Here is a 19584-nt window from a genome sequence, read left to right as displayed (position 1 = left end):
CAAGAAGTTTGTGCTTGCAAACCTATAATGGACAGACTGGGTATGGATAGCTAACAGACTTGTGTTCTCTATTATGTTAATTCATACAAGTTTATTTTGGATAGTTGCATCCATAAAACCATCACATCAAGCAAATACATCCTAAAAACATGAGGCTAAAATACGAAATAACATAAATTACTACTTAGTTGTGCAGCAAACCCCTCCGTTAGTGGCTATAAATATTAGTTTGTTTGCAACACTCCGACACAACCCTCCCCAGTTGGCCTAAGCATAGCTCGTCTTCGCCATGCTCTCTGTAAAAAGCAGGCGAGATCAAATGATACTGCAGGCTTGGCTAAGGTGAGCAAAAACAATAGTGATGCTTGACACATGCTAATCCCACTCTCTCATAAAAATGTTAGTAAAAATGTTGACCCAAAGATCGTTGGACAATTGGCATACCAGAATGAAATGGGATAAGGTCTCCAGCCCACACACTTACAGTTTGTAGCCTCCAACTCACTGGAATTCCAAGACTAAGTAACTACCCCCACAGACAAATACTTTAGTCTGGCTTTCGTCAAAAGTGCTCTATGTGTGGTCACCAGGCGCAGATGTACAGCTAGGCCATTTTGGGGGCCTAACAGTAAATAAGCCCTGACCCGAGTCTTCGCCAGCAAATTTATCAGATTGTTCTCTGTTTCTATCAGGTCAGCACAGATTCCTTAAAAGAGCTGGATTTGCATCTGTTTGAAATGTACATTGAATTAAAGGCAGACCCCATTGTTGGATCTCTCGAACCAGGCATTTACGCAGGATATTTTGATTGGAAAGATTGTCTTACTCCAACAGGTAACATTTGTTCAATATGTCTTATGGCATTCTTGAAGAGGCTTGTACTTATTGTGATTTGATTTCCTTTCAAAAGATTGTTAATCTGTGTGATGAACATTAATCATTCTTTTTCTTTCTTGGTGATTTAATAAAAAGCTATTGTTTATACTGTTTGATAAGCTTGATGCTTAGAAATGAACTGTTTTCATCTGTGTTTCTTTTTCTTTTCTTTTCTTTTTTTACTAATGTAACTTTGAAAATATGTCGGGTTAAGCCTCAGGCACTGAAGATAAACCTTTCATCAATGTACTACCTCAAGTAAAAACTGATTATCTCACCCTCACTGATAAGTATTTGCACTGACATACCCCAATAGTTTTCATCTCTGAGGGTTCCAATGTTGGAATACAGCATTAGAACACTAAATTACTAGATTACTCCTCATTAATATCCGATTACTTACAGGTATTCTTCATTACTGCATCCCTTCTTTGCTTGTCCAGTTACTTACTGCTATGAGATGAATCTGTCACCTACCACAGGCACCCTACCAATCTACCAGAAGAAACTATGTCCTCCTCCAAGACCCTCTCCTCCTAAAAACTAAAAAAGCCCGCAAGGGACCCCTCCACCTGCACCCCCTCCTACAAGTAGCCAAACTCAACCACTCAAAGCCATCACCAGAACTGGGGGCAGCTAAGAGGAGTGCAAGTTGTTGGCAGAGTAAAGAAGCAGTGGAGTAACGGAGCTTACCGTTGAGTAATCTAGCCATTACCTCTTGCCCCAGTTTCTCATCTCACTCCTCAGATCTATGAGGGTAGACGAAAGCAGTATGATGTTGATATCAATTTCGCAAACAATATATAAGCCTGACAACATATGAGTATTCAGAACATTGGTACCAAAGGCTCTAGGTGCTGGAACTCCTACATTTAATTCAGTGTGGGTAGCAAAGGTTAAGAGAAAAGCAAAGTTACCACCCTACAGCTACCAGGAAGGCATCGTAGGTCTGGCAAACCGTCACTTGATACCTCTGGGGAGTTCTACATAGACTACAAGAGATGCTAAAGAAATGATGGACCTAATCCTTTTTGTCTGTGTACCTACTCAAGGCTTCTTTTCTCCCACCTGTCGGGACAAAATATACTAAAGATTGTTAGGCTGCCTGAAAGAAAGGGTACTTTTAAAATAGATTCCAACTGCTGTTTTAAAGCCCAACAAATATAAACATTCTTCTAATGGATTCCTTCATCCCACGGATTCCTCATCTGTTTTGTATTTGCAGCAGCGCTGTTCTTGGAAACTTTTCTGATCCGCTGATGCCTCTACGTGGCCTGCACCAGACATGACGTTGTGGGACATGTATATATCGCTGCGCTGTGTCCCATGACTTCAGTTTCTTTGTTCGCGTATCTGTTTGCTTTAGGAACGTGCTCTTCTTTTTTTCGTCGAGAATGCCAGAGCGCTTTGGAATTCGCTGCACTTCCTCTGAAGCTCCTCATGTGTAAAATGGGTCTCATTTTATATGAGGAGAGGGGCCTGTTTCCCTTTGAAATGGAGCCATGTATTTCAGGGAAGAGTGACATTTCCCAGAGGAGTTTTACAAGTGTGCAGATATTTATGAGTTAGCCCAGGACCTTCAGTATGCCAATGGCATTGACACCTCCCCTGAGCTAGACATTTTATACCCGCTCCTGCCCCGGGAAAACCTCAAACAGCCTTCCAGAAGCTCAGGGCCTGAGGCTCTCTGCCCCGTCCAGGCCTAAAGTCCAGTTCAAATTGACTGACCTCCTGGACGAGGGACCCAGGAAGAAAATATTGCAGCTTTTTAATGCAGCTGTAGGGGCTCTGGTGTTAGAGGTGTGGAAGAGCCCCACCTCTACACCTTCAATGGATAGTGAACTGGTGAAGAAACATCACCCAGCCCCCTCAGATTCAGCCTCTTTTCCAACCATCCTTCACCTGAGAGTTTGGTAGTACAGGCCGCCATGGCCAACGTGAAAACATCCACATTCCCTACTCTTGACCCTGCCAGGGAAATTAAGAAGCTGGACGCTTGGGGGAAAAAAGGTGTTTGCCTCAGGCAACCCTGCTCTCCAGGTGATTAACACCTCTAGAATACTTGGAAAGTTCTTGTCTTGACTTGACACGTCGTGAAGAATATATGGGCCTCTGTTCCCAAGTTCACAGAGAGAGAGAGAAAACTACTCCCTATGCGAGCCTTGAGGCCACAGGTGGTTGTTGTTTCGCAGGATCAGACGCCGCCGAGGACCCCAGAGCTGTTGGAATGAATTCAGGCATTAGCACAAACGAGCACAGTGCTGCCAGCAATGTAACTGTTATTGAAAAAGGGCTTACCCAAGGGTGATTGAAAGGTGCCAGGAACTCTGAGGCTGTGGTGCAGGGAAGCAATCCTTAAAGCCAGGCGCCAGAAAACTCAGCGCTGGCTACACACTTGATGATTGTTGGATGTATTTTTGACACTGTGGTACTCGTACTTCGAGGCACTGTAGCAGTTCAAGGAACCTCGAAGACAGTAGAGCACTTGACAAAGCAGAGAAGGGTAATCCAAACAATCCGTTAACCGTTAGCCAAAAATCCAAAAGTCCGTAAATCCGAGCAGAAACCAAAACCACAAATCCAAGGAGCAAGAATAACCAGTCCGTAATCCGTAGGCTTGAGGTCTGAATGAATCCAAAACGTGAATCGAAAACGCCAAACAGTGTCGTGAAACAGCTGTGAAGCGGCGAGTGATTCAAAGTGCGCGGCTTTTATCTCTGCCGACTCCTGATCACGTGAGCGGAGCTCAAGGCACGTGACCGGGAAGTCGGCCCTGAACCAGGAAGGGATTGCTGCCGACTGCTCCTGCTCCAGCCGGCTCGCAATCTCCATGGCAGTTGCCACTGGAAACGAGGGAACAAATAATATCGCCCTCTGACAAAGCCTTGGAGCTGATGACGCTTCCCTCGCACCGCAGGTAGCGTGACCTTATGAAGGGCTGGCTGTGACTTGGGGAGTCTAGCTGTGTTATGTGTCAGGGAGTCCCCGGGGGTATGAGTGTTATGTAAAGTGGTGTGCCTGACCTTCCTTCCGCGCATGACAGTTCTCCTTTGGCTTTTGTTCCACACCGGCCGCTGTTGCTGATCATCTTCCTGAAGGTGACCTAAGAGATGTCTTCATGGCTTCTTTCCAGCATGGCAACGTGGCTTCCCGCCAGATTCTACAGTCTGGACTTGACACAGAAGATTGTGTGGGTCTTGCAAAGCCACTAGTAAGGTTATTTGCCACCACTCTTGGGTGCAGACTTTGGGCTTTGCCCAACAAACTAAGCTTCTGGTCCTTGTTGATGGGGTTAACCGCTTTGGGGAAAAGGCTGATGGCACCTTGCAGAGGTTCCAGAAATCCCAAATGACTGGTAAGTCTTTGGGCTTAGCTGTGCACCAACCCACTGTGCCCTCCAGCAGGGGTAATGGTTTTCACTCCTCTAACCACACTACTCCCCGAGGGAGGGGTTAGTCCGCCCCAGGAAGATTTCAAGGCGGATGCTTACTGAGGGATAGATGCAGAGGTGCCCTAGTGGTGGCACCACAGACTTTCACCACAAGTGCCCAGTGTGCGTGGGGGGATTTCCTTGTTCAGTGCTGAATGGTCACAGACCATGTCGATGCTTGGGCCTTACAGGTCATCAAACAGAGCACACTCCATCCTCCTTAAGGAGGTCTGTCTGCTTCTCTCAAAAGGTATGGTAGAACCGGTACCGCTCTCTGAGCGAGTGAAGGGGTGGAACTTGACTTACTTTCTGTTCTGGTGCCAAAGAAGGACAGAGGCTTGCATCCGATCCTGGATCTAAGGCTATTGAATTTGTACCTGCCAAAGGACACATTCAAAATGGTAACTCTGGCTCAGATCCTGCAAGCTCTCAATGTGCAGGACTAGTTGCCTTCACTGGACCGTCTGGATGCATACTCACATGTGCCTATCGATCTGAAGCACAGTTCAGAGTCCTGCTGTTTGGCCTTTCTTCAGCATCCAGTTTTCTCAACAAGATGCTGGCAGTGGAGGAGCCTCGCTTCAGGAGGGAAGGCATCCATGTCTTTCCCTACCTGGACGACTGGCTCATATGAGCTTGCTCTCCAGACCAAGCATCAACTTGTCTGTTCCGAACATGCAGTCTTGGGCTTGAGCTTTCCCTGACCTTCACACCGTTCAATATTTCGCCGTCCCAGTCCTTTTTATCAGAAGCAATCTTAGATACTCACCTGGGCATGACCTCTCCGCCCAAGGACCGAGTGGCGAACGTCCCTCTGATTGTCCATGTTCATCAATCACAGGGACAAGTTCCTGCCTCAGCCTTCCTGCATTTGCTGAGCTTTATGGCCTCCTTCATTCTGGTAATTCTGGGATGGTTGCTTCAGTGACTCCTCCGTTACCAGTGGTCGCAATTTCAGGGCCACATGTCAGATCTTCTGCAAATGTTAAGCCAGATAGCTCAAGAACTTTCCTTGTGGTGCTTGTGAGATAACCTTTGGATTAATATGTGATATAGCCATGTTACAGATGTACTTCTGTCAAATATTTAGTTTATATATGCTAAAGAACATGCCCTACTGATCGTTGCTGTGAACCTAGCAGTGGAAATGTATTGTGTGCGATTTTATCACTGTTCATTGCACTCATATGGCTAAGGTGGCCAGAAGGTCCAGTTGTCTAAGGCGCCTGTTAAGTTCTTGGGGCTAGCGGTGCAGCAACCACTGCATAGTCATTGTCTCGGAGCAGGGGTTTTGCCCTTTTCCTGCTTTTGCTCAGAGATGCTGTGGTCAGTCTGCCCTGGGAAAAGGGCAAGGCAGGCACTTCATGAGAGGCAGTTCAAGGGGTACCCAGCAGGGGTTGTTGCAGCAAACGCTGACCCCATGCACCACAGGGCACAAAACATTAGTGACAGGCTTCATCACTAGTCACAGGAGTGGGGGGCTTTATTTGTTCAGTCCAGAATGGTTGAAGACCACATCCGAACCTTGGACTTTACACATCATCCAACAGGGATAGTGCCTCTCATTCCTTCAGCGCCTTCTCTCCCCCTCCCCCCGGATGTGGCCCTCTGGCCACCCCTTTGCCGCTGGACCCCATCCTCCTGAAGGAGTTCCATCTGCTTCAGTGGAAAAGCGTGATTGAGCTAGTTCTGTGCTCAGAACGAGGGAAGTGGTGGCACTCCACCTATTTTCTGGTGCCGAAGTAGGATAGAGGCTTGCACCCCGTTCTGGATCAGTGGCTGATGAACTTGTTCCTACACAAGGACAAGTTCAAGATGGTTACTCTAGCCTAGATTCTGCAAGCCCTCGATCTGCAGGAATGGTTGGTTTCCCTGGATCTTCAGGATGCCTACTTCCGTGTGCCAATTCATCAAAATCCAAGGAAGTACCTAAGGTTAGTGGTGGGTCAACATCACTACCAGTTCAAAGTCCTAACACTCTTTCTTTCCTTGGCCCCCACGGTGTTCACCAAGCTGTTGGCAGTGGTAGCGGCTCACCTCAGAAGTGAGGGTATTCATGTCTTTCCCTACCTGGATGATTGGCTCGTCCGAGCTCGCTCCGCAGGCACAGTGTCGGAGCATCTACTCTACACATGCAATCTATTGCACAGACTGGGCTTTTCCCTGAACTTCAGAAATTGACAGGTTTCACCATCTCAGTCTCTCTGGTTTATCAGGGCAGCATTGGACACTAGCCTGGGCAGTGCTTTCCCTCCCGAGGACTGAGTGGGGAACATCTTTCGGATGGTTAATGTCCTCCAATTCCAGGAACAAGTCCCGGCCTCGGATTTCGGAGGATGATCAGGGGTCTCCAATGAGCACACACAGTGAAAAACCAAGAATAACAATTAGACAGTAGTATACGAAAATATACTACTTATTATAGCAAACCCTAAGATGAATGGAGCCTTGAGCTCAATGTTCAGTGCGCACGTAAAAGCACCTGGTCGTGAGTAAAGTTCACAAAGTACTTCTTAGGGAGCAGGAACAATTTAGCGGAAGAAGGGGTGAAACAGGTTCCAAGATTTAGAGGATATCCTACCATGAACAACGCTATTCCTAACTTCTGGAGGGCTTTAGGAAGCGAATACAACCCAAGCCAAAGAGAAGGCCAAAATAACTTTCAACGCATAAATGAGTTTGGATGAACAAAGGGTCACCACTAAGTGACTTTACTACTCATCACCCTTAGCTCGGCCTTGGTGCAGACTTGGCAGGTCTAGAGGTGGTCTTCAGAGGTTCGATTTCCTGGCCTCAGTTCGGCTTCCAGATGCACAGGCACTGCAGGTGCGGATACTGGTCCAATTTGGGACTGGAGCTGTAACTCTTGATCAGATGAAGAAAGAAGAAAACACTGATGCCTCAGGTCTCGGGGCACAGGAAGTAACGCGGTAAAACCGCCTTCAGCGACCATCACTGTCCCAAGCGTGATTGTTCCCACCACTCAAAATGTTCGAAGCACCTTTGCAGGTATTCTGAGATCAAGCGCAGAGCAGGGCTCCACCGGGACAGCAAAGGAATTTGGGTGCCAGCCCTCTTCAGTGCGTTTCAGGATCATCTTTTGTTCCATTTGGCTCTTCAGGATACTTGGTTCTGTCTGCAGGTCAGTACTCACCTGCTGCTGATCTGCTGGAATGAATAGCAGGATCCCTCCTCATATCCAGTCAGGTGAGTGTTCACACCCAGCCCACCAATGAGAAGATCTGCTCCATGCTTGGACACCAGCAGTGGTCCAATCAGGGACCACTGTGGTTCTTGTGCTCTCATTCACATCAGACACTCTGGCACCAGTAGTGTGGATTTGGACCAGCCAGTCCAAGCCCACTTCCTGGGTACCTACACATGTGACCTGCAGGGACCCGCGAAAGAAGCAGCTTTCGCGGGCATCAGCATGCCCAAATAAGGAAATCCGGGCCCTGGAATGGCAGGGGGAAGGCAAGGTATAAAACGGCCAAAGCAACAGACAAAAAACACCTTGTGGCACGGCCATGTCATGAGCCAAATGCGGTATACGCGGTATGGCTCAGTAAAATGTTACACAAATACAAGAAAAAACTACTGCTGCCACCAGTCTGTTCCACGGCACATTGTACAATCAACAAAAATTCCTGAGACGGTGTCTAGGAACATAAAACACAAAGACCTCATTGCGTGGTATTGTAAAGTAAGTAATATGGGCAATGATAAAATGTTACCTACAAGTGGCAACAAAGTCGAAAGACTAAAAGAAACAAAGTTTCTCAGTATTGACAGCCTGAAGGACGTGTCAGTTACCCAATAACAATGAGTGAAAGCCCAGTGGAGTGCAGCTGAATGCTGTGATCCACTGTAAAAAGTCAGGTTAGGATACAGAAACAAATGCAAAAGGTTCGGGGGTTCATAGACTATGGAGGAAAAGTTGCTTCTAGAGAAATCTTTTCTAACACAGTGTCAACATGATGTGCGAGTTGCTCTGCTTCAGGGAATTTCCTCATCTCAGAGCTCTGGGGAACACACTGACGATCGAGTAGACTTTCATCCTCCTTTATGCATTCCCTCTGATCCCTGTCATTCCTCTGGTTCTTAGGAGGGTTGCACCTTTTCGGATCTAAGATGATCCTGATCTCTCCCGACTGAGCCCAGAGAATGTGGTATCCACAGTTGCTGGACATTTCCATCTGCCCTCCCTGGTGCCTTCTGAAGAAAGTCGACTTGCTCTCTCAGTCGGAGGGGAGGGTCCTCTACCGAACCTCAGCAGCCTGTACCTTCATGCTAGGCTACTGAGAGGCTGAGATACGTGGAGTGGGACTTGTCGGTCGACATCCTCAGAGTGCTCCTTTCAGCTAGGAGGCCCACTACGAAAACAAATCCATTTATGTCTGCATGTCGTGTAGATTTTGGGTTTGGTGTCGGGCAGTGACCTGGATCTTTTATCTTCTCCCATATATATTTTGTGTTGGATTGTCTGCTTTCTTTTGGCCCAGGTGAGACTGCAGATTGGCACTGTAAAGGGTTAGCTTGCCGCTATTTTAGGTCAGTGCAACAGGGCTCATTTTTCACAATCTCCACTGTTATACAGTTCTTGTTGGTTTTATTTTTTAACCAGTTTCCTCCGAGCCTCTTTGTGGTTCTGGCGAGGGATTTAAATTTAGTTTGGCATTCCTTATAGGTGCTCAGTTTAACCCCCTCCCTGCCTGTTCTATTATATTACTCACCCTTATAATGATTTTGGCAGTTGCCATCACTTCTGCGAGACGGATGAATGAACCGCAGGCATTGCCTCATTATCTCCCTGTTTGTTTTTTCCAAGGAGAAGGTGACTTGAGAGTGAGGCCCTCCTTTCTGGCAAAAGTGGTCTCGGATTTCCATCTCTCTCAAAAGATACATCTTCCGGTGCAGGTCCTCAAGTTCTATGTCTCTCATACTAGAGAGGCTAGGAAAGATGATCAGCTTTTCATAGGTCACACTGGGGCTCGTACTGACAGGGCTTTCCCCAAACAGACCCAGCCGAGGTGAATCATTCTCTGCATCTTGCAATGCTATGATCTGGCTGGCAAGGAAGCCTTTGAGGGTCTCAAGGCACATTCTACAAGAGGAGTGGCTGCCACCTCTGCTATGCAGAGGGCAGGCACTGTCTTGAACATCTGCCAGGCGGCGACACAGTCATCTCTGCACACGTTCGCTAAGCATTACTGCTTGGATTCCCTTGTGGGACAGGATACCCGTTTTGGTAGGGCAGTTCTCCAGAGTTTTCTGGTCTCTGTGGATTAGTTGCTCCCTCCCCAAAACAAAGCATGCCTTACAAACTCTAGTAAATGGCTTTAAAGACTATATAGAACATAAAGATCTGAAGTCAAGGTGATGCGCGTTGGTACCAACAAATGACTGGGGAATGCAATAGTCCTAAATGAGAAGAGACTAGAATGGGTAGACACATTTTGCTATCTAGGTGTAACAATATCCCGCGACCTAAAATGAACCACGCATAAAGAGCAGCAAGTAGTAAGGGCTTCCCAAATCAACGGCACTATAGTAAGGTATGGCAAGCATTTAGGTGGCCTGCCTGTAGATCATCCCCGGAAGATTTAATTAGCTAAATCGGCACCCCTGCTAAAATATGGAGTCGCTGTATGTGGGCAAAATCTAAATAAAATGATTCAGATCACCGAAAATAAGCTCTTGGGGAAAATCATGGGTGTCCATCAGGGCTTCCCAGGGGTATATGCTGCACGAGTAATGTGGGTTAACCCACATTGAAGACATGATAGCTGTACAACTGCTCATTTACTGGCTTTGCCTGTGGGGAAATCCTCATCTCTCACTCACAAATAGTCTGTTGGAAGACATATTCTCTTTGAGTGTAAGAGGTTCATCTCCCTGGTTAAATTAAATCAAACCTGTCTTGTGTTCTCTTGGCCATGGATGCTTTTTAGTAACTCTGAAAGAAAGCAGGTAGCAACTGATTTCTTGAAGGCTAGGGATAAAGCCAGATGGGACAATAAAGGGGAAAAACAAAGCGTTCAATTTTACCACATACATGTCATTAGCACTGCAAACGTAATGGGCTACGTGCACTGTCTCACAGACGCAAGCAAGAGAGCACTCATTCTTCGCTTTAGAACCAATCTTTTGTTCCCAGATTATAGCGGAGCCAATAGCATAGAAAATAAGAAATGCCCATGCTTAAGGATTGAGGCATGTGATCGACAACATTTCATGCTTTTTGCCCAGTCTTCAAGAAATTTCTTATGCCCTCATTGGGGGCCTGTGGAGTAAGACGAGCACAAATGGCTTTCAGGTTTCTCTGCTCAGTCCAGGATTTCTCTATTGCGCATTGTGTATACTCATGTATTGAAAATGCGCTCAAATGGCGAAAGCAGTTCCTATCTGGGAACAATATGTTGGATTAATTATGTTGATTTTATTCTATTTTAGTTCTATCAATTGGGTTTATGTTTTAACTGCAAATGTCATGTTTATATTCCTGTATAATGTTTGATAGATTTTGAATCTGAATAAACTTGAATTTGATTGATTGCTCCCTCCCTCCTCCAGATTTGCCTAATGCTTTGGGAGCCTATCATAGATGAGGAATCCTTGGGAGGAAGGAATCCATTAGAAGAACAAATTACTTACCTCTCAGTAATGTTCTTTCTGATGGATTCCTCATTGCCCTCGCTACCTGCCCCACTTTGGGTAGCGGGTGCACCTTAGTACTGTGCTCCCTCAGCATCTGAGTGCTAGGGAAAAAGGGTGGAACTGAGGTGATGGGGCATGGTGCCTCAATATATACTGGCCCAACGTTGTGCCTGGCATATATAGGCATTGGGCAGAGCCATGCTGCGCCCCATGGTAGTGGAAACGTTTCCAAGGAACAGCTATGTTGTGATTGGGATATCGTACCCTTACTGAACAAGCCGGGCCATTGCCCTAGTATCACTGCCAATTACCAGCAGATTACTAATACGTCTTTTCTTTTAAACATTTTAGACCGTGTGGCGTATATTCAAATTTCAGCACATTTTAATGAACACACCATTCTAAATAAATGGCAATCAGGTTTTAGACAATGTCATGGAACAGAAACAATGTTACTTGACTTGAAATCAAGACTTTTGAATACCATGGACAGGGGGGAAATGGCTATGTTGATGCTGCTGGACCTCACAGTGGCTTTCAACCTAGTTGACCATGCTTTGCTGGTTACAGGCTAAAAGAATTTGCCAATTTTTCAGATGATGAGGCCCTTTGGATTACGTCCTTCCTCAGTGACAGGTGGTGCAGGGTCTGTAGCAAGGTTTCAGAAGCCCAACCTGTGCCCTTGGCCTACGGGGTACCCCAGGGGCTATGTTTGTCCCCCTCATTGTACAATATTTTCACGATCCCCTTTTTTAGTCTACTGGAAAAGAATGGTGTGGCATTTACCAATTACGCGGATGACGCTCAATGTGTTATCCCATTATCAGGTACCTATATGTATGTCGTAAATAATGTGAACAAAGTGTATGATTTTATACAAGCATAGATGATGGCAAATGGTTTAGCTCTCAACAAAGAAAAAACAGAGTTTATGGTGATAGGGGCTGAGTATAAAATAAGAAAGGTTGGTGCTGATTATAATCACTTGTCTATAGCAGGGTGTGATATTGTGACTAAGAATAAAGTGAAAACGTTGGGAATCATTCTGGATCAAAATTTGAAATGCTGAGACAATAGCAAGGAATGTTGTGGGTGCAAAGATTGATTATGCACTGCCCACACAATTTAGAAATGACACCACTTATTGGTCTTTCAGAAAGAACCTAAAAACTGTACTATTTAGGTCAAACCTTCCTGCGCATTCTCCCCGCTACGCGGCTCTCAGCGTCATCACCAACGACCCCCTTCTTTCTTGATAAACATGAAGTTTACACCACCTTAGGGCTAATAACCTCCTCTTGAATGTATGTTTTGACTGCACAACTTAAGAGCGCCATGACCAAGCAAATTGTAATTATGTAATATATGTAATGTATTTTTATTTTTGTCTATTGAAATTGTAACCAAGTTTGTAACTAAGTGTAACCAACCTCTTAAGTGCCAGCGCCTAGTTGACTTTGGGCTTTGCACGCTCTATAAATGTACACATAAATAAATAATATTATTGCAGCAGCCTACTTGTGAGAATTTCAAAAGCAGAATATAATCATCTGCAAGTGATTCTGAATAGTGCAGGAAGGGTAATTTCTGGAATCAAAAAGAGAGATCACTTCTCTGACGCAAGACGCAGTCTGCATTGGCTTCCAGTTGAAGCAAGGATTCATTACTGCCTATTAGTGATTACCCATAATTCTTTATGGGATTAAGCCCATCGTACTTGAGTGAGGCTCTGTTCAAGAAATAGAGCGCATGGACCGTCGGATCTAATAATAAGAACCAACTTATGATACCGGTCTGCAAATCCAGCAGGGCCATGAACTGTGCTTATGCCATGGCTGCGCCTATGGCTTGTAAAGCCCTGCCGCTGGATCTAAGAGAGCGGAGCGCTACAATGATTTTCAGAAAAAGGCTGAAAACTCTGTTATTTAGATAACGTTAACATTCCCGTTGGGATTAGCTTGGGTGTGTGCTCATCTGAACCGTGTGAAGTTCATCTTTTATGGAACATATTCTTGTGGTCTTGTCGTTGTCTTCCTGTTTTGTGTGCGCCCTTAAGCCTCAGGGTCAATGGTGCGTTTTATAAGTATATTAAAGTAAAAAGTAAAGTAGATGAGGAATCTGTGGGAGGGACATTACCGAAAGGTAAGTAATGTGGTCTTCCCTTGAGCCTTTTTCTTTATACATAAATGTAAACTCGCAATGCAACATTCACCTTGCACGTAGTCACTCATGCTTGATAAAAAAAAATAAGCCCTTGGGTTTTAGATTTGTGGCTGTCCTTCCAGTTAATTATTCTGCACTTTAAGGAAAATACTTTCTAGGACTGTGCTTTATCAAGGAGAGTTGTTTTTTGTGTATTTGCAAAGTTTTTTTCTCACAGTACAGCAATAATGAGGTGAACATTTCAACGGCCATGTGGGGATTTAAGGTGCAATTAGGTTCAGGATGTGTGATATACGAATGAAATACCTTCAGTCTTGATGGTACAATTTCAGGCCAACCATGTACTAATGTAAAAAATATACCAATGCGCAGGGAGGTTTAATCACTACCGGTCACTGCACGTTATATGGATGCCAGACATATATGCATCAGTTTATACTGAAAAAAGATTTTTTATTTAGGAATGTGTTTTTCATATGCTTCATATGCTTTTGAACGGCCACACCACCCCCAACAAAGGCAATAGAGGAAAGACTCAACAGGAGTCAGCAGGTGTGCGTGTCAGGAAGGAAACACAGCAGCAACTGCTGCGCTTCACAAGATCGGGAGCTTTTGAATGCTGATCACCACCTCCAACAAAGGCAATGGAGGAAAGGCTCAACTGGAGTCGGCAGGAGTCTGTGTCAGGAAACAAACACACAGCAGCACACTGCAGCGCTCTGCGGGATCGGGAGCTTTTGAATGCTGGTCACCACCTCCAACAAAGGCAATGGAGGAAAGACTCAACATGAGTTAGCAGGAGTCAGTTTCAGGAAGGAAAGCCAAAACCAAGGTAAGTAAAGGTGGCCAAGTCCCTGTTAGACACCCATGTTGAGCAGGCATGTGGTTGGGTGTGATGAGAGGTAGCCCGCAGAGAATGTGAGAGAGTCATTATGTGTGCAGCTAGACCAAATATTATCATTGGGGATAGCTGCATTCTAGTGTCAGAGGTGTCATGCAAAGTATGTTAGGCAAGAGAGGTATTATGTGAGCAGCTAGACCAGATTTTACTGTGGGGGATAGCCATATTCTAGTGCCAGCGCTGTTGTGCAAAGTATTTGAGGTAGGAGAGACATTATGTGAGCAACTATAGCAAATTTTATCATGGCGGATAACTGCATTCTAGTGCCACAGGTATTGTGCAAAGTATTTGGAGTATGGGAGACATTATGTGAGCATCATTATTTCAAAACCTATCACCCTGAGAAAACAATATTTACATTCCTGTTTCTAATAATTGTCAGTGCGATGGAGCTCTAAGGCGGCCAACAACGTACTCGCCTTGGAAGCAAGACGGCACGAAGCAACACAGGTTCGATCCCCGGGTCCATGCTTAGGAACCTCTTGGTATTAAGCGCGTTATAAATAACTTATTATCATTACATTATAAGCCAATAGCTGGCATCAAATAAAAATGGAAGTAAAATGTCAAATTTGAAGCAATTGAATGAAATAAAATTGCTAATGTTTCTCATACCATTCACAAATAAGTAGAAGGTGCATGTTTGACTCTAAAGACATATTATTACATCCACATGCAATGAAAGTATTAAAAATCCAGCGAGATATATTAACCTTGAGTAGAAGTTGGTGAAATCTCAGTTGTGTAATTTGGATCCGTGCATACGGAGTGTGACTAATTGACAAAACCCATTTCTACAGGGCAATGATAAAACATGGAATAAAGGATCTCAAGCCAGGCTCGTCGAGTGCATTTTGTCTCTGATCACAAAACAGCTGCTGAATTCTCTTTTGAAATTAGTCCTATTTATACTGCACAATTAAAACAATGCAGAAATCACAAGCTGTCTAAAAGTGTATAAACGTAAACTAGGTTATCTTTTTCCAGCTTGCCATGCCAATCACAACTTTTAAAATGAGTTGCATAGTAGAAGCATTTGGGTTCTGCCAAATACCCAGTCATAAACAAATAGGAGGAATAGTAGTGGGTGTTCCGTTCTCCTCCTACATCCTATCCCCTTCCTTGCATACTTAAGGAAGTTCTCCTGCAGCAGGAGCGGTACCGCCCCGTCCCTGCTACATGGAAACTACCATAAGCATGGAGGAAATGGGGCTTTTACAGTCATTAATCTTTCCTATTTTGAGTAAGATACATCCTTTAATTATGGTTTAAACAAACTATGGATTTGTTTATACGTATTTCAGGAAAGCAAATAACCTCTCTTGAAGATTAGCTTATCCGAAACACATTAAGCATACAAGAATTAATTGAGACAAATCGGGTTCTAATTGCTGAGATATAGAGTTACATATAAGAACTAATTGAACAACATATTTTGGAAACTTAATTCATTGATTAAAGAGAAATCTGTAAAGATTTACAATATTGAAGAAATACATTGATGACCATGCAATATGCATGTTAAAATATGTGTATCAAATAAATTGATGTGATAATCATCAAATTAGTAATATAATGGACTTTATTGAAGAAAATGTGTGTTTTAAAGGAAAATATTTAAATGCTTGATAAATAGATGGGAAGCTGTATTGTCTATCCTTGATTGGAGTGCAGGAAGTTACCAAGAGACTACTCTTTGATCTTTTCTGTATATATATTGTCTTTTAAAGTCCATTTATTAGTGGACCATATCTCTCTAGTACCAGTAGTGATTGTTTGCAACCTTCACTCCCAATTACATTGTTTGATAAGATTATACAAGTACTGAGTCAAACTATTAATACATAGACGAGAACTGAGTTTCCATAGCTCACAAAAAGATCCGTCCTGACTGAGCGTTACAAACCAAAGGCACAGACAAAGGTTGTTCTGGTCCGGATAGCCATTACCTGCTCAGTTATGGTCTCACTAAATGGTAACAGGGGGACATTTCAGGCCTTCTGCAGGGTGTCTGGGCATGGGAGCTTTGCATTCCACAGAAGGAACAGGTAAGCCGAGTGACTCTATCATAGGGGCTACTACATTGCAAAAAAAACAACAATCAGAGTCCAGGATTCAGACACTAATTGTAAATCCATTGAGGTGTCCAACCGTCCCTCCTCTCAGACTAGTAAAGGCAGGTCAAAGTGAGTGTTCACTGTGAGCTCCTCATGGAGGTGTTGCGCTGACGAATCAACATACAACTCGAAGTAAAGATCTTTGTTTCACTAGATTTATTAAAGAATACAAAATAAGGGATTATGTTTAACTGAAGTCATGAAGTGGGAATCAGCAGAAAGGGCTAAAAAAAAAGTATTAACATGTATATGGGCAGTGTCCCTCAGTCCTTAGCCCTATTCCTTGTATAATGCAGCTCGCATAGATGGCACACAGCCGCTTAGTCTCTGTGGTGTTATGTGTCTCTGCACTTCTTTCTTGGCAGCAAAATGTTTCTTGGTTTGCTATTCATGTCAAATTGGTTCTAGTGTATTGGTTTGAAACATGATACCACCACCCATAGTACCTTGCGTCATCTTGATGGGGGGGCCAAGCGTCAAACTCTTGTACAGATATTGGACCTCAGGATTAACAGGTATTGTTTCACCATTTCTGAAGTGTTGGCCTGGCTCAGCTGGGGCTTCCAGTCCCTGAACTGAAACCCAAGCTTGACACTACAGTAGGAACTAGTGTGCTTAAGATTAAGGGAGTCTTCCCTGGCTCCCTTCACTTCTCTTCCACTTAACTCCTTATTCCTTCACCTCTTCTCTCTCTGGCCACCTCCTTCCTTACTTCTCTAAAACATTGCTCTAATTTGCAGCAGGTCTTCCACCTCACCTCTCTAATGTTGTACTCCTCTCCTGATGTTTGTTTTGACTCCTCCTCTTACCGCTGCATTCCTGACTGCCTCCTCCAATCATGCTTTCACTTGTGTTTCTCACTGTCTCCTCCTTCCGCCCACCTTTCACTGTTCTTCTTGCCTCTGTTCCAACTATTTCCTTCTATGTAGCTTTCATCTCCTCTACTGCTCTTCGCACTCTCACAGCTCCTCTTCTACTCCTCTTCTCACCTCCACTCCACCAACTCCACTTTACGCTACTCCTTTCACATTCTCTGCTCCAGTTTATACCTCAGTCCACCTACTCCCCCCTCCTTGCTCATTCCCTTCTTTTCTTCTCTATCCACCTTCTCTTGTCTCTGTGTCCTTCTGTCCCTTTCCTTCATCTCTCTCTCTCTCGCTCTTCATTCCTTGCCACACTGCCACTTTGCAACTCCTTCTTTTCACTCCTAGTACCCACACCATCTTCTATCTCTGGCCTCTCTTATTCCCCATCATTAAAGGCAGGAAGAATGTTAATTAGTTAGAATGTTGCAGGTGTGTTGTTTATGTAATCCCGCAGTGGGATTATGTATCGGGCAAAGCAACTGCAAACTCTTTGACTGGGGCTAATGGGCAAGCAGACATGTAGCAGCTTCTGCAGGCGAGGTTAATTCCATTGTGGTGCCATTTTGCTTTTAGACAGTAGACTCCAGTGAGCACCACTGCCTTGCAGCACCGGCTTCTCTCCTGACTTTAAACTAATTATAACTTTGGGTTTCTCAGACCTACCAGAACCTGCAAAGACCCATAAGTGTGGCCAGCAAATGTCACAGCGAGTGACAATTGCTTTCTTGCATTTGCATGAATCTTTAACTTTCATGGGCATGATCTGTTCTGCGGGTGTTTGCTGTTGCTGCTGCTCACACAGTCTTTTATTCTCTCCCCTTGTACTCCATGACCTCTACTGGGATTGTAACAAAGTCCTCTGTCTTGTTTTGAGGAAATCCTGTACCTCTCCAAGCTTAGTGGTAAAGAGACTGGGTTTGTGCTAGGAGGAGAGTTGAAGGTGGTGACTGGTAAATAACATAAGGAGGTGGCAGGATGATGAGAACAGCAACAGTGATAAGGGAAGCACATCAGGTGGTGGTAGAAGAAGAAACTAAGACGGTGGCTGGAGAAGAGAACAAGAGAAGTGGCAGGATGAGAGAAGATCGTGGTGATAGGTTGAGCATATCACATGGTGGCAAGTTGGGATCAGCAGGAACAGATTGAGAAGAAGAGGCGTTGGAGACTAAGAAGTCCAGAACTAGTGAGACTATGAAGGCACTAGAGGGCAAGCATCACGCAAGACTTTGGGCAGGAGGTAGGTGTAAGGCCCTGATCTGTGGGCAGAGGCATGAGCATGTGGTATGACATTGTGGAGGGGCAGGAACAGAACAAAGTTAGCACAGAGCTTCAGAGGGCAGACATCGGGACTCTATAGAGAAAGTAATACGTTGATAAGACCCTCAAGTGTACCTCAGTGGAAAACCGGCTCAGCAGGTCGTAATCTGCCTACCTTTCTTAGCCCAACTCCAGCTGTTATTAAAGCTTGTGGCAGAGACCAAGTTCCTACTACAGATCCAGGAAAGGAAGCCGGAAGTCATTGTACTGCATCCTTAATGGAAAGCAAGCCAACGAAATGGCTTTTGAACTCAACAAGGAAGTGACTGAGTGCTGGGAAATTACCCAAACCCTTGTTAACTTTTGGGAAAGGGGCATTGCAGCTGACACCTCTGGGGGAAGAAATGCTGCGCTCGTACTTTACTGTGCTGCAGGTGTCAAAGTCCTTGTGAACTATCAAATGAGATTCTTTTTTTTGCAACCGGGACAGATACTACGATAAAACTTTGCATTTCTTTACATTGTAAAAGTCTAGTGAGTCTTGAAAGGAACTTCTAAGAACTAAACCGAAAATGGATTGGAGGTAGATGGTGGAAGAACTCCAAGGCTCAACCTACAGTAGTTCTGAGAAAAAGAAAAGGGTGGGAGTATTGCAAAGTTCCCCCTTTGTATTGGTTTTTTGAGAGATGCTTGAACATTTGTCTATGGTATGAAGGGACGTACTCGTATTCTACCAAGTGTGTCATGGAGTGATATACTGGGGAGCACCTAGAGGCTGTGGATGAACTGACTGAGAACCCTGGAGGGTTAGCCAATGATGGTCAAGTTCCTGAAACAGTATTTATTTCTATTTTCTGCATCACCACCATGCAGCACTTTCCCCAAACATTCTAGGATCAATGTTTCTGCAGATCGCCTTCCCTCTGGTTGCCACTCAAAAGGGCATTAGCAGCGCACACAATTGCCACCCTTTAAAGCATTTATAAGGCAGAAACCACAGCAGTTACCTGCTGATTTCCTTCTCTCTTACGGAAGGTGCATGAGTACTAGTCTCAATATTTTAACCTAGCCCTGGTTACATTACTTGTGGTCTTGCAAACCTATTTGATGTTCCCTCTACGGATTTTGTGTAGGTATAGTCCATGCTCAGCCTTTCCGACCTTAGCAGAAATAGCATTAGCCTGCAAGGGGAGGGAGACATCACAATGATGCGTGGCCAGCAGAGGTCTATGGTCATGGGAATATTTCTGGCAGTGCTCCTACATTCCTGTAAGCAACAGATACTCACAAATGACCAATGCTTCTCAGGAAATCTGC

At 44.7% G+C, this 19584-nt stretch overlaps 1 protein-coding gene across 1 annotated transcript in view; it reads left to right on the top strand.

Moving 5' to 3' along the window:
* Positions 1-19584, top strand: part of EXOC2 (exocyst complex component 2) — a 1591413-nt gene that overhangs the window by 1315020 nt on the left and 256809 nt on the right. Inside the window, exon 23 of the mRNA XM_069613520.1 lies at positions 693-834. Within this exon, the coding sequence (XP_069469621.1) occupies positions 693-834 (142 nt within the window). The remainder of the gene's footprint in view (positions 1-692; positions 835-19584) is intronic.

This window comes from Ambystoma mexicanum, chromosome 5p (genome assembly GCF_040938575.1).
Source record: "Ambystoma mexicanum isolate Mex_15411 chromosome 5p, UKY_AmexF1_1, whole genome shotgun sequence".
Lineage (NCBI taxonomy): Eukaryota > Metazoa > Chordata > Amphibia > Caudata > Ambystomatidae > Ambystoma > Ambystoma mexicanum.
Note: the sequence above shows the minus strand (reverse complement) of the source record. Positions and strands in the feature narration are given on the sequence as shown.